Consider the following 12,808-nt stretch of genomic DNA (forward strand, 5'->3'; position numbering starts at 1 on the left):
TATAAACCACTTTTTGAGTTTGCACATTTTTTTTTAATACACGGTATCTGACTTTTTTTTGCATGTTTTTTTTTTTTTTTTTACATATCCGCACAAAAGGAAATGAGATGATTCGAATTAATAACATCTGCTTCATTAAGCGTGGTTCAATTGAGTTACTTATTGAGGACCGCATGCGTTTTTACTCACAATTCATTCTTGCCGCCGTCAATAATTTTTTTGTATGAATTAAACGCTAAAAAAGGTATTTTCAGCTGAAATTATTATTATTTTTTTAAAAAAATATTTTAGCGTACATTTATTTACGACTTAATTGATAATTGAATACCCTCTCTCAAAGTTCCGAACTTCCCAGTGAGAGTCACTCCACTGGAAACAAACTCTCTCTCTCTCTCTCTCTCGCCGACCAGTCGCGCGCACGCTCTCACTGTCTTTCATTTTGGTCTCTTACGTCCCCAAATACATGATATATATATTTGGCCCAGATCAACAGGCTTAGCCAGCGATCCCGAAGTCCCCAAACCCTAGATCCCCTCCATTGCTATGGGTCCACGAAAAGCTGGAGAGCGCGAAATGCTGGAGTCGGTGTACTCGATGATCGCGCTCGTCTTCGTGCTAGTGGCGTGCGTCGAGCTCTGCGACGCCGCCACCGTCGTCGACGTCTACCGGCTCATCCAATACGACATCTCCGGCGTCCCCTTCGGATCTCGCCTCGCCGCCCTCAACCACCACGCTGGCTCCCTCCACTTCGCTCCTGGCGCCGATCTCTCCCGTACCGTGCTCATCATCCCCGTCCGTGACCTCGACATCTCCTTCGTCAAAGGTACGTACAAAGTTTTCCAATTTTTCTGGACATCAAGTACGGTTTTTAGAAACGATTTATGGTTTCTGAATGCTTGAGTGGCTCTTAGCTGTTTTGACTTTCCATTTGAGTTGCTCTATTAGGTAATATTTTGTTAATATTTGAAAATTATAGCTTCTTAGGTGGGGTGTGAGTATTTTTGGTCGTTAAGTCTATACTAAAGATTATTTATATGAGAACTCTTTAAGACTATTAGCTTCAAATAATTTACTCAACTAGAAGGAGAAGCAAGAGCAATTAAAGATTGTGGAGTTTGAGCAATGAACTCTAGCTGTGACGGCATCTTCTTTCTCGCAGGAACGGGTTGAGGGTAAATTTGTGGATTCAAAGGCCCACTGGTGTTGTGTAACTTACCGATTCAAAAAATAAAATATTGTGGAGTGTGATACACTCCAATTCTTAGCTGGATGAAATACTTCATTCGATGGGTTTTGCAAGTTTTGGTAGGATGTCCTTTTGGTGTTTGACCTGACTTTTTATTTTTATTTTTTTTATTTTTTATTAATAAGTAATCGAGATATCATTAAAAATGTAAGGCACCCCATGTACACAAAGAAGAATACAAAAGAAATCACCTAACTAGTAGGGGCAAAAAAAAAAAAGAAAATCATAATAAATAATCACCAAATGAGATGTTATCAAAAGTGTCTTACCTGACTTTTAATGTCATATATATGTAAAAGAACCATTGGAGATTTTTTTTGGAGTTAATTTTCCTTTTATCCTTTTCTCTTCTCTTTAGGTACCTTAGCTTGAAGATAATTATGCTTTGCTGGAGTATTTGTCAAGGAAAATACATACTAGATTAAGTCAATCACTAATAGTCCTTTTAGGATATTTTAGGACAGTTGAAGTGCTAGAATTGGCAAAGTATTTAGGTCTTAGAAGAGGGTGTTTCTTGGTAAAAGTGAATATTCACTTTTTTGGGTGGTTACCTAAGCTTTGGGTTTTTTTTGATAAGTAATGTTATGCATATTAAAAAACGCAAAGAGGCACAACCCTAGTACACAGGAAGTATTCAAGAGAATGCCTAAAAACAAAAAACAAAAAAAAACCGAAAAAAAAACAAAAAGAGAAACCCCGAAAAGAGAAATGCCAAGACATCTACAACAGAACCTTAAACCCCAAAGAAGCCCTAAACCCGCAAAAATAGTCCTGCCTTTACCCTGACTAGAGCCACTGCCTCTAGCTTCAAAGTTAATGGAGCATTCCAAATTTTTAAGCTCTTTAATGGAGCATTCCAATTCCCATTCAAAGTTAAAGGCATATAGCCTAAGCTTTTTACTTCTTAAAAGCTTCTTACAAAACCATTGATGGTTTTCGTTTCCCTTGGAAAAGTGTTTAGTGAGCTAAGGTTCCGTTGAGGGTGGCATTTTTTGGTTGGTCGGCAGCCCTAGGAAATATCTTTACAATGGGCAATCTTCAAAAGCAGCACATCATTGTGTTTGATTGGTGTTGTTTGTGTAAAAAGGAATTGGGAGTCTATGGATCATCTTTTGCTTCATTGTGAGGTTGCTTGTGCCACATGGAATGTTTTCTTCTATCGATTTTGGTTGTCTTGAGTCATCCCTAGACAAGTAGTCCATTTGTATGCTTGTTGATTGACTACTGGCAACACTCAGAGTACTGTTGTGTGAAAGATGGTGCTTTTGTGCCTCTAATGGTCTCTATTGAGAGAAAGGAATGATATAAATTTTGAGAACTGTAAAAAAACTTTGGAGAAGATTAAGTCTTTATTTTTCAACACATTTTATCTTTGAATATTTGCTTTTGTTTCTCTTTTGGTGATTAATCATCATTATTCTCTTGTTCTTCTAACTAGGTGATTTCTCTTGAATACTTCCTGTGTACCTGGCAACGCCTTATGCTTTTAGTGATATTACAATTACTTATAAGAAGAAAAAAGGCTTTTATCATACTTCAAGCTGGGTTCTTATATGGTACTTCTGTTGTCGCATTTTAAAAATGACTAGACGATATTCATCTCCAGTTCCATTTGCATCTAAGTTGAATGTTTCCCACTTTGTTTCTTTACTTCCTGATCAAGATTACCATTTTTTTGACAACCATATTGCAGAATATATCACACAAAGACAGCCTCTGGGGGGCCTATTGTTTTTGCTTCCCCAGATGTTTAGCTTTGAAAATAGAGATGACACAAAGAGTAGTCATGTAAATCAAGGAGAGCTTTTGAAGACTGTGGTAGCAGAACTTGAACAGATACTTATACATGCCAAAATTCCTGTGAGTGGAACCAGTATGATTTTTATAGGCACTAGAGTTACTGTTGCTGCTATTTATGTTTTACATCTCTCATTTACTGGTTCTTGATGCCTATATATATAACTAATAAGTTTGACCTTTGCTTAGTGCTGTTTTTTTGGGTTCTCTATTGCTTAATAACTATTTCTGTAGCGCCTTTTAAAAAAAAAAAAAAAAAAAAAAAAATTGTTTTTGGTTATATAAACTTTAATCCATCTCAGCCAGTAACTTTTTGAATCCACTCAACATGCCGGCTTGGTGATAGGTTGGTTTCATTGGGGTTGGTTCAAAATCAATTGGGTTGGTTGGATGGTCCAGCTGCAGCGATGATGCAGTGGTGGCAATTGGGCTGGTCAATGCTGAAGGGTTTGAGAGTGGGAGTGAGAGAGATGAGAATCTCTCCCTGTCTACATGGCTTCTTTTGTAGATCCCAGCCAACATCAACAACAACCCATCCCCTCCTTTGACATGCTTACACGCAGAATTGCTTCAAACCTATAAAACTATCCCCACAACCACCATCTATTCACTCTTGTGCACCTACCTCCCAAAACCCTCCCCCATCTGCTGGGTTTCACCACTCACATAGATTCTAAGGACATTAATATGCAAAACCAAACACTAATTTAAAGAGATATGGTTGGTAACTCAAAGTGCTTTTGGATTGTCTGGGATTGATGAGCTGGCCCTAGGCATCTCACCAAGGAGGGTGCTCCTAGTGCTGGCTTCTTGTGGGAGTCTCGAGCATCGTTTGCTATGCTGCATGCCCTGGTCTTGAAGTAGAATGGAGGGGAAGTGAGAAATTGAGATGAGAGGAGGGAGTGAGAAATTAGGGAAAACTGGTATATGTAGATACGTTGGGTTTGGTTGTGTATAGACTGTTTTGAAAATCACAACCTGCCAACCAAACCGACCTGCTCATTTTATGCCATCTTCTACCTGAACTTATCTGAAGCCCTCACATAAACTGATTGGATTAGTGCTGGTCGCTGTGGTTTGGGTGGGTTAGGGAGTTTTGAATCTCTGACTTTCCTCAACTGAAGTCATTGAGCTCATAAACAGTCTTATAGAGATTTCATTCCTTATTATATGATGGATGCTTGACGACCACACAGTACTCCTATAGAGAGTTTGATTTACCAATATACTCCTACTGATTTCAACAACAAGGCTAAACCTTTTCTACTGCATTTTTGGGTAAGTGATGTACTGTGCTTTTGATATATCTACCACCAAGCTATGAGTTCTTGGTGATGGAAAGTTTGATACTCAGATATTTGAGGCTATGCTTGATAGGAAAGATTGAAAAGGGAGAAGAATGAGAATATATAAAATGGTTGCTTTGGTAGGAGAGATGGAAAACTAGAAGAATAGAGAAAAAGTGTCTTTTCTCTTTTTTGAAGAGAGCTAGACATGGAAAATGGGTTTACTTTGATAGTGAAGGGATGAGACAGAGATAAAGCATTTTATACTTGAGTACCATTATCTCCTTAGGGATTAATTGTCTTTTTACTATTAGAGGAAATAATATGTTGAAAAGAAACTTTGAACCAATATCTTAGTTCACAGTTTTGCCCATATTTTGGGGAATAAGATATGGTGAGCAAGGAGGAGGATGCCTTTTCCTCCTTTTTTTTTTTTTTTCCTTCTACTAAATGGGAGAAAATGATAATGCATTTTTCCTGTTCGTTCTTCCAATTTCCTTCTTTCCAAGCGGATCTGGTTTATTAAATCATACATTTTAAAAAATTTATTGCAGAAGTTATTAACATAATGAACTTGAAGTTTGCTTAGCATTTTCAAAAATGAAACTTTCATGTTGCATGGTTCTCAAGCTCTTTGCAGTACTAATTTACATTCCTCTTCCGAGAACTAAGTATCTTCTATTTGTATATTTTTGCAGTATCCTGTGTATTTTGCTTTTGAGGATGATGATATTGATGCTGTTTTGGCTGATGTCAAGAGGAATGATGCCATTGGTCAGCCTGCTACTGCTACTACTGGCGGGTATAGTTGCTATCTGTTCTTGAACATTTCACCACTTTTAGTGCTACTGGGATTCACATTGCCTGAATATGTTTTTTTGATCTATTTGAGTGAGAAATACATGCAACTGATTTCCTCAATCTCCTCGGTGAAAATATAAGATATAGACAATTACTTCTGTTTTTCTTCTTACATTGTAGTGACCTAATATCATCTTGTTACAGAAAAAAAGGGATAAGGGGGCTTGGCAACATAACCATGTTTGTAGAAGCCAGTTTTTAACCTTAACATAATGATTTAGTCCAGGGAATCTGCCCTGATTTCTTACCTATCACCTTCCATAAACGAAGGGAGGAAGAGGCTGTGACAGTGTGTAGAATCAGCATTTTTCTCAATTCTAAATGCCCAAAAATCTCTATGTGAATCATGCCCTCTTCTTGTGGATAAAATTTTCAATGACGAGCATTGAGTTGTTCTTGCGTTTTGGTTCATTTTGCCTTTTGAAGCTTACCGAAATTTCTGCTGATTTAGTCATTGCTACTTCTCTTGTTATAATGTGTCTATTAAATAGTTAATATGATTTCATATGTATTTTTTTTTATAAGTAATTGTCACATATCAATAAAAGTGTAAGGCACCCCTAGGTATACCGGAAGTACCTAGCTAAAAGGAGTAAAAAGAACAAGGAGATAACTATAACTAATCGTCAAATGAGAAACATAAGCAGTTGTCCAAAGATACAAGGTTTTGAATAATGAGGACTAAATCTCTTCCAATGTCTTCCCTTGGTCCTCAAAACTTTTATCATTCATTTCCTTCCCTAAACACCATTAAAAAAACTAGGCACCATCTTCTAAACAACATCACTCCGTGGACTTTAGGTAGTCCACCAACAAGCATACAAGTTGACAACGCATCTAGGCATAACCCAAGATAATCTCAAATGACTAAAAAAGGTAATCCAAATGGCATAAGTGATAAGTCACGTCACAATGAAGAAGAAGATGGTTCACGGACTTCCCATTCCTCTTGCACGTGCAACATCTGTCCACCACAAATGACGAGCCATATTGAATGTTTAATAACTCTAGATTTGATGTCATTGTCAGCAATGCTTGTTACAATATACTTGTGGTTTTCCTAGTTTTTTTGAATTGTCATTGCATGTGTTTGATCTCAACTTTGCTCATAAAATATTGCAGATTCAAGCTTGTCGTCTCAGCATCAGAGCCTAAGAAACTTGCTTCTCCCACCATCACAAACATTCAGGTCCTTATTCAACCTTTGCTTATCCCAATTGGGAATACTAAAATAATAATGTAAGTGAGAGAAGCACTTTGTGATGAACACCCTTGAATTAGCAATTTGAGGTCCATTAAGTCCTTAGGACCTTCATTAAATTCTGCCACGCCCTTTGCTTTTTACTCCTTCTTCCTTTTTTTTTTTTTTTTTCCTAATCACTCTTTGCTGTTTACTTCAATGTGTGATATCTGTCGAAGTCATATTGGATTATCTGAAATTAAGTATTATAAAATGTCAGACTAATGTATCATAAGTTCTTCAAAGGATTGCACTATGGAGGTGCAACTTGAGGCATGTTTTTGGTTTGAAAGTGGACATTGCATATTAAGAATTTAATTGGGAAGTGCATTTTGGGGTGTACAAAATTTCATGTGCTCTTGGTTTTCTTGAACTTGTACTTCAATTGAATATTTTCTTCAATTGGTTACAGGGATGGTTGCCAGGACTGAAAACAGATGGCGATGCAAGTCAACTTCCAACCATTGCTATAGTAGCATCATATGATACATTTGGGGCGGCTCCTGTATGTTATTTTATTAAATTTAATCAATGAAATCAACTTCTATGAGCTGTATAAAGGTGCAATAAAATTCATATTTGTAGGCATTGTCAGTGGGAAGCGATAGCAATGGAAGTGGCATTGTGGCACTTCTTGAAATAGCTAGGCTATTCTCTATTCTTTATTCAAATCCTAAGACAAGAGGAAGATATAATTTACTTTTTGGGCTAACCTCTGGAGGACCTTACAACTACAATGGAACTCAAAAGGTGCTTATCTTCTCTTGAATGATTATAATTTTTGTTGTCCCTTTTACCTTTTTACATTTCTCGTTAAGTTGCTCTTGCCTTTCCCAGTGGCTTCGGAGCTTTGATCAACGTTTGCGTGAGGGTATTGACTATGCTATTTGCTTAAATAGCATTGGTTCATGGGATAATGAATTATGGATTCATGTGTCTAAACCTCCAGAAAACGCCTACATAAAGCAAATATTTGAAGTAAGCTACTTTAGTTTCACATAATGCTTTTTGAAGTGTTATCATATTACTTTTTGTGCTGTTTTATGATTGGATTTCAGTGTAGGGTTTCTCTAATGTAGCAGAAGAGTTGGGCTTTGAAGTTGGTTTGAAGCACAAGAAGATAAATATTTCAAATCCTCGAGTAAGTAGATCTACCTGAAAGTTTGAACTACTTACATTATTCTTCAAAGAGATAAGTATTTATTCCTGCATTTAGACCGAATCTTTTCATGATACTGGTTTGAGAAAAATCACAAACTTAGTGTTACTAGGAAAAGTTATTTCAAGTGGTAACGGCCTTGGTCATGGTGGCATTCCATCAGGTCTAAGGTTTGAATCCTTTTGGGTGCAAACAATTCCTTGGGCTAGCCTGCTGGTGAAGTCGGAGTATTACCTGATCCGTGTGGAGGGGGCACTTTACACGGGTCCGAGGTTTACTCAACAGAGGTGGGTATCCGAAGTGGTCCTGCCTTGGAGGCGGTTCTCGTTATCAAAAAAAAGTTATATTGATTATTGAAATAATTGTTCTAGTCTGATTTTGACATGTATTCTTTGCAACTTGCTGTTGCAATGTTTGGTTTTTGTGGTAATTGAAATGTTCATTGTGAAATCACCAATCCAGGAATACAGTTTAGTAGAAAGTTGGAATTAGGCTGTAAGATATGGGCAGTGATGCCCGTCTGGGCTATTATTATTTTGTCACTTCTACACGCAAGGTTGGTTGAGAAACTTTTTAATGCAGAAACTTAGCATATGCTTTTATTATAATGTCGACATCATTGCTTGTTGGTGTACTGCTGATAGAACTCAGAGCATTGTTGTATGAAAGATGGTGCATTTTTGCCTCTTGTGGTGCCTTTGGAGGGAAAGGAATGATAGAAATTTTGAGGACTGCGAGAGAACGTTAGAGGAGCTTGAGTCCTTTTTCTTTCATACTCTTGTTTCTTTGGTCAGCTGCATTTATTTCTCCCTTGGTGCTTAGTTATCATGATTTTCTTGTTTTTCTTTTTTCCTAGTTAGCTAGGTGTTTTCTCTAGTATACTTTCTGTGTACCTTGGAGCACCTTGCGCTTTTAAAGATGTTTCGCTTATCAAAAAAATAATGTTGACATCATGTTGGTTTTGAAGTACCATGAGTTTTTTAATATAGTATAGTTTACAAGTTCAGAAAATTAATTGAGTTTGTTATGAAATTAACATTTTGATATTCAATCTCTCTTCTCTATAGTTATTCACAAGTGTATAAGTAAATGGGTTTTTTTCATTTTCTTTCTTTTTATTTTATAAGTAATCAAAAAATTTATTAAAAGCGTAAGGCGCCTTAAGTAAACAGGAAGTTACAAAAGGAAACACCTAACTAAAACGAGGCACCCCAAAAAAAAAACCCCAAAACCCTAACAGAATCAACCAAGAAAGACCCCCACATTCTCCACCACCCTAAAGTCCCACAACAACCACCTGAAGCCCCACAAAAGACATCATAAACAACGTACAACGCAAAAGACATGAACCTTGCCTTTTCCACGACTAGAAGACTCGTGCTGCCTGTTCTAAGTCATTAGCCTTCCATTTTTTTTTTCATAATGAAGCTACTCGATTTCTGAGTGTACTGTGTTTTAATGGAAAAATAAATGAAATGTATAAGCTTCTGTGCCCTCAAGTTGTGCCTAGATTCTACTGTTGGGCCTGGTGATAAAGCTGTTTACCTGCTATAGGTAGCTTGGGAGCATGAACAGTTTTCAAGGCTGAGAGTTACTGCTGCCACCCTTTCAGAACTCCTGACGGCACCTGAACTGTTGGAAAGGACTGGAGGATTGGTTGATAGCAGGTAATGCTTTTGATGCAAAATCATCTTGAATTTATTGCTATATCTGTTCCATTTAGAGGGCCATATGCTGAGAGCTTGATGTTCTGCAGACACTTTGTGAATGAAACTGCAATTGTCAGAAGCGTCAAATTAGTTGCAGAGAGTCTTGCGGTAAGGTTATATGCCTTGAGATACACTTTTCTGATGTTTCCATTAAATCAGTCAAAAACATGCATTCTTACACTTTGTCTTATCATGTTGTAGTGTTTTCTATGAATTACTTTAAGGAGCTTGAAAACTTACCAATGTCTTTGAGAGTTTGAAATGTAAAAGAGAGATATTTGGAGTCAGCTTTTGTACCCATGCAATTGTTTTACATGTCGCAGCCTGTATCACATGGACACCTGTAGGAATTTTTCAATGACACTAAATAGGTGTAACCATACATGTGTTGGGTATATGTTCCTAGTTTACTGGAAGAAAGATGTGTATACCAACTCCTATGTTCAAGAAAGGAAGAGAGCACACTCATTTGAAATGATGATATTTTGGTGTGAGTTTGATATGCATATAGAGCCGATTTGTAAACTGAGTTATGTATGCAAAACATGCTATATTGAACTGAAACTTAAATCTGTCATGGGAATTTAAAAGCAAAATTGAACCTGTCGGAACGCGTCTTATCATAGAATATAGGATTTAGATGGATCCTTATTATATTTTGTTGCGTGACATGCATGCCTACTTGTGGTAATGTAGTTTTAGAACAAATATGTAATATTGAGTTCTAATGAAGGCTACAAATTTATGGCTATTGTAGCATACTTGAAATCTGTGATTTTTCTTTGAGCTGCATAGAAACCTCTGTTAATTAAATGGTTGACCCATGTAACAAGAACATTGACATGGCATCATTATCTTCAAGATAAGCGTTTGACATGAAGAATTCTAGAATCCGAATTGCAATTATATAGTAGTCATTGAAATGACTATTCATGTATGATGTAGAAAATAGGTTATATAATTGATGTCATCTTGTTATATAGATTCTAATGATGCTTTTGTACTTAAATGTTGGGTGAAAGTGACGGACAGATATTGGTCTAAAATGGAAGTTGCATATTTATGATGGATAACTATATGAAATTTACCATGATTTTTGATCTGCTCGGTTGGCTCGGTTGGTCATATTCAAAGAGGTAAATTGCATGAATATAATTTAACTGACAGAATGTGGTCATTCACCAAGATTGAGGTCAAACACGTCCAGAATTCTGGATTAATTGTCAGCATCATAATTCATAAGTGTAATCAGTATGATTGCTTATTTGCTATTCATAAGAATTTGAAGTTATAAGAATATTTATTTGATTGTTACTAACTCGTGTGTTTAGACACTTAATATCCAACAATCTTATGTTTGTTCACTTGACTTTACAGCTCGTAGTTGTCTGATCTCTAATGCTGTATTTTCCTCTATTTTATGTAGAGGCATATCTATGGCCACCAGGGAAAGAACATCCAAATCTTTGCAGATGACAGTGTTTTGGCTGTCAATCCTTCTTATATACGATCATGGTTGGATCTTTTGTCACGGACGCCTAGAGTGGCACCTTTCCTCTCAAAGAATGACCCATTTATCATGGCATTAAAAAAGGTTCTCAACTATTTTATGCATTTCTTTTCATTGCATGTTATGGTTTTCCCTTGAATTGTCTGTTAGTTCTTTTATAGCAATGTTTTTCACTTGAAAGATTATGCTGAAATTTATAAGCTATGTTTTTACATGTTTATCTTATCGTTCCCGGATTATAACTGAAGACTATAAAGTCTATTTGTTTTCATGTTTGGTTCCAATGCAATTTACAGACTTTAAAATTGGGTATTGTGCTTAGAAACATCAGACCTTGTATACTTCCAGTGTATGTTGGGGCGTCTTACGCTTTTAATAAAACTTCTTATTACTTATAAAAAAAAAATTTCTGTTGTTGACAATGCCTGCCTTAACCTCACAAAGAGGGAAAGGAAAAAGGTGAAGGTTTTCCCGCCTTAAGGTTTCACAGAAATTTCCATTACGCTTTTTAAGTTGACGCAATTTTGCCCTAGGATTAGTGGATGTTGTGACTCTGAATCCAAATTGTTGAATCTTATTACAGCAGTTCAGAGTCAGTGTTACAATGCTGATGGTGTTTTCTTGTTTTCACATATTTTTTGATAAATTCTCAATACATTCTGATGTAAGGTGCCTCTGTTTCAGTGGCAAGTACTACGAAATGATTGACAGATATATTTAGGTGAAAAGCTAGGGAAACGCAGCATGCAGTGTGCTTTGGGGTGTGGCTGGGTTGTGTTGTGGATTTAGAGTGTGCCTTTACGTTAACCTAAGACTGGGTTACTGGAAAAAAGAAAAAAAAAGAAGAAGAAAATACTAAAAACTGTTATTTTCAGTGATAAACATCTCTTCTAGTTCCTTCAATTTAATCCATAACTTCAATTTGTTGCAGGAATTAGAAGATCATACTAATGAGGTGAATGTGCAACATGAAGTGCTTGATGGGATGTTCACTTTCTATGATTCGACTAAAGCCAGACTTAACATATATCAGGTAATCATAAGTTAGTTTTCTGTTTTTCTTTGGGATGTTCACATTATTCACTTTATTGAATAATGTGATAAATTTCTGTTCTCCTTGGGGAACTTAATTCTCTTTGATGAGTCAGGCCCTCCAAATATCTTTATGCCTTATTTTTTTACACTCTACAATCTGAATTATTTGTCTGCATGACATTCAGTTTTTTGCCCCATTGTCTCCTACATCGAGATTATACAAAGAAAATATATTTATTTTAGAAATGATCATTTATGAATCTATTGATTCGTTTATTTGGTTTTCATTGGCTTGAAAGATAATCAGTTCCTTTGTTATTACAGGTAGCTAGTGTAACGTTCGACTTGCTGTTGCTTCTAGTGTTGGGATCGTATTTGATAGTGCTATTCAGTTTTCTTGTCATCACTACTAGGGTATTTTCTTTGAATCCAAATTCATGTGTTATAATCTATTATCTTCTTTTTACAATTTGCTTCCCCCTCGCATACTAAAATTGTTGATGATGGCATCAAACAGGGTCTTGATGACCTAATCAGTTTATTTCGACGACCTCCCTCTCGCAAGGTGAAAACGGCTTAGATGATGGGTGAAGACTGAAGGGAGTATAATTTAAGGACTTTCTTGGTTTGGCAGTGAATTTTTCTCGTGTAGCTTAAATTGAAATCACAATGGAGGATTGGTTGGTGATCCACTGTTAATTACTCCTAATGTTACGAGGGAAGATCTTCATGTTTTATTTTTGCAAAAAATGAGGACCATCATTGTACGAGAAAAATTTTGTGAGATTCATTTTTTATCCACGTGTTATTGCCAACTTCGCGAAGGAGCAAAAGAAACTGTGTTCAAATGCATGCTTATTATATCTGGTTTAGCAAAATATCTATAATCCTAATTCTTCACTCAATAGAACATGTGATTCTTTACAGCAATGATATTCTTCACATTTATTTATCACAATTATATC

General features: G+C 36.4%; 1 protein-coding gene across 1 annotated transcript; it reads left to right on the forward strand.

Moving 5' to 3' along the window:
• The first annotated feature begins 356 nt into the window (after positions 1–356).
• LOC132163459 (uncharacterized) lies at positions 357–12,661 on the forward strand. Its single transcript, XM_059573757.1, has 14 exons — positions 357–823; positions 2,940–3,106; positions 5,028–5,131; positions 6,313–6,379; positions 6,843–6,935; positions 7,016–7,180; positions 7,268–7,408; positions 7,494–7,571; positions 9,144–9,256; positions 9,346–9,406; positions 10,725–10,892; positions 11,740–11,841; positions 12,168–12,257; positions 12,361–12,661. The coding sequence occupies exons 1-14, from the start codon at positions 544–546 to the stop codon at positions 12,421–12,423; spliced, it is 1,692 nt and encodes a 563-aa protein (XP_059429740.1). The 5' UTR covers positions 357–543; the 3' UTR covers positions 12,424–12,661.
• Positions 12,662–12,808: the final 147 nt, after the last annotated feature.

This window comes from Corylus avellana, chromosome ca10 (assembly GCF_901000735.1).
Source record: "Corylus avellana chromosome ca10, CavTom2PMs-1.0".
NCBI lineage: Eukaryota > Viridiplantae > Streptophyta > Magnoliopsida > Fagales > Betulaceae > Corylus > Corylus avellana.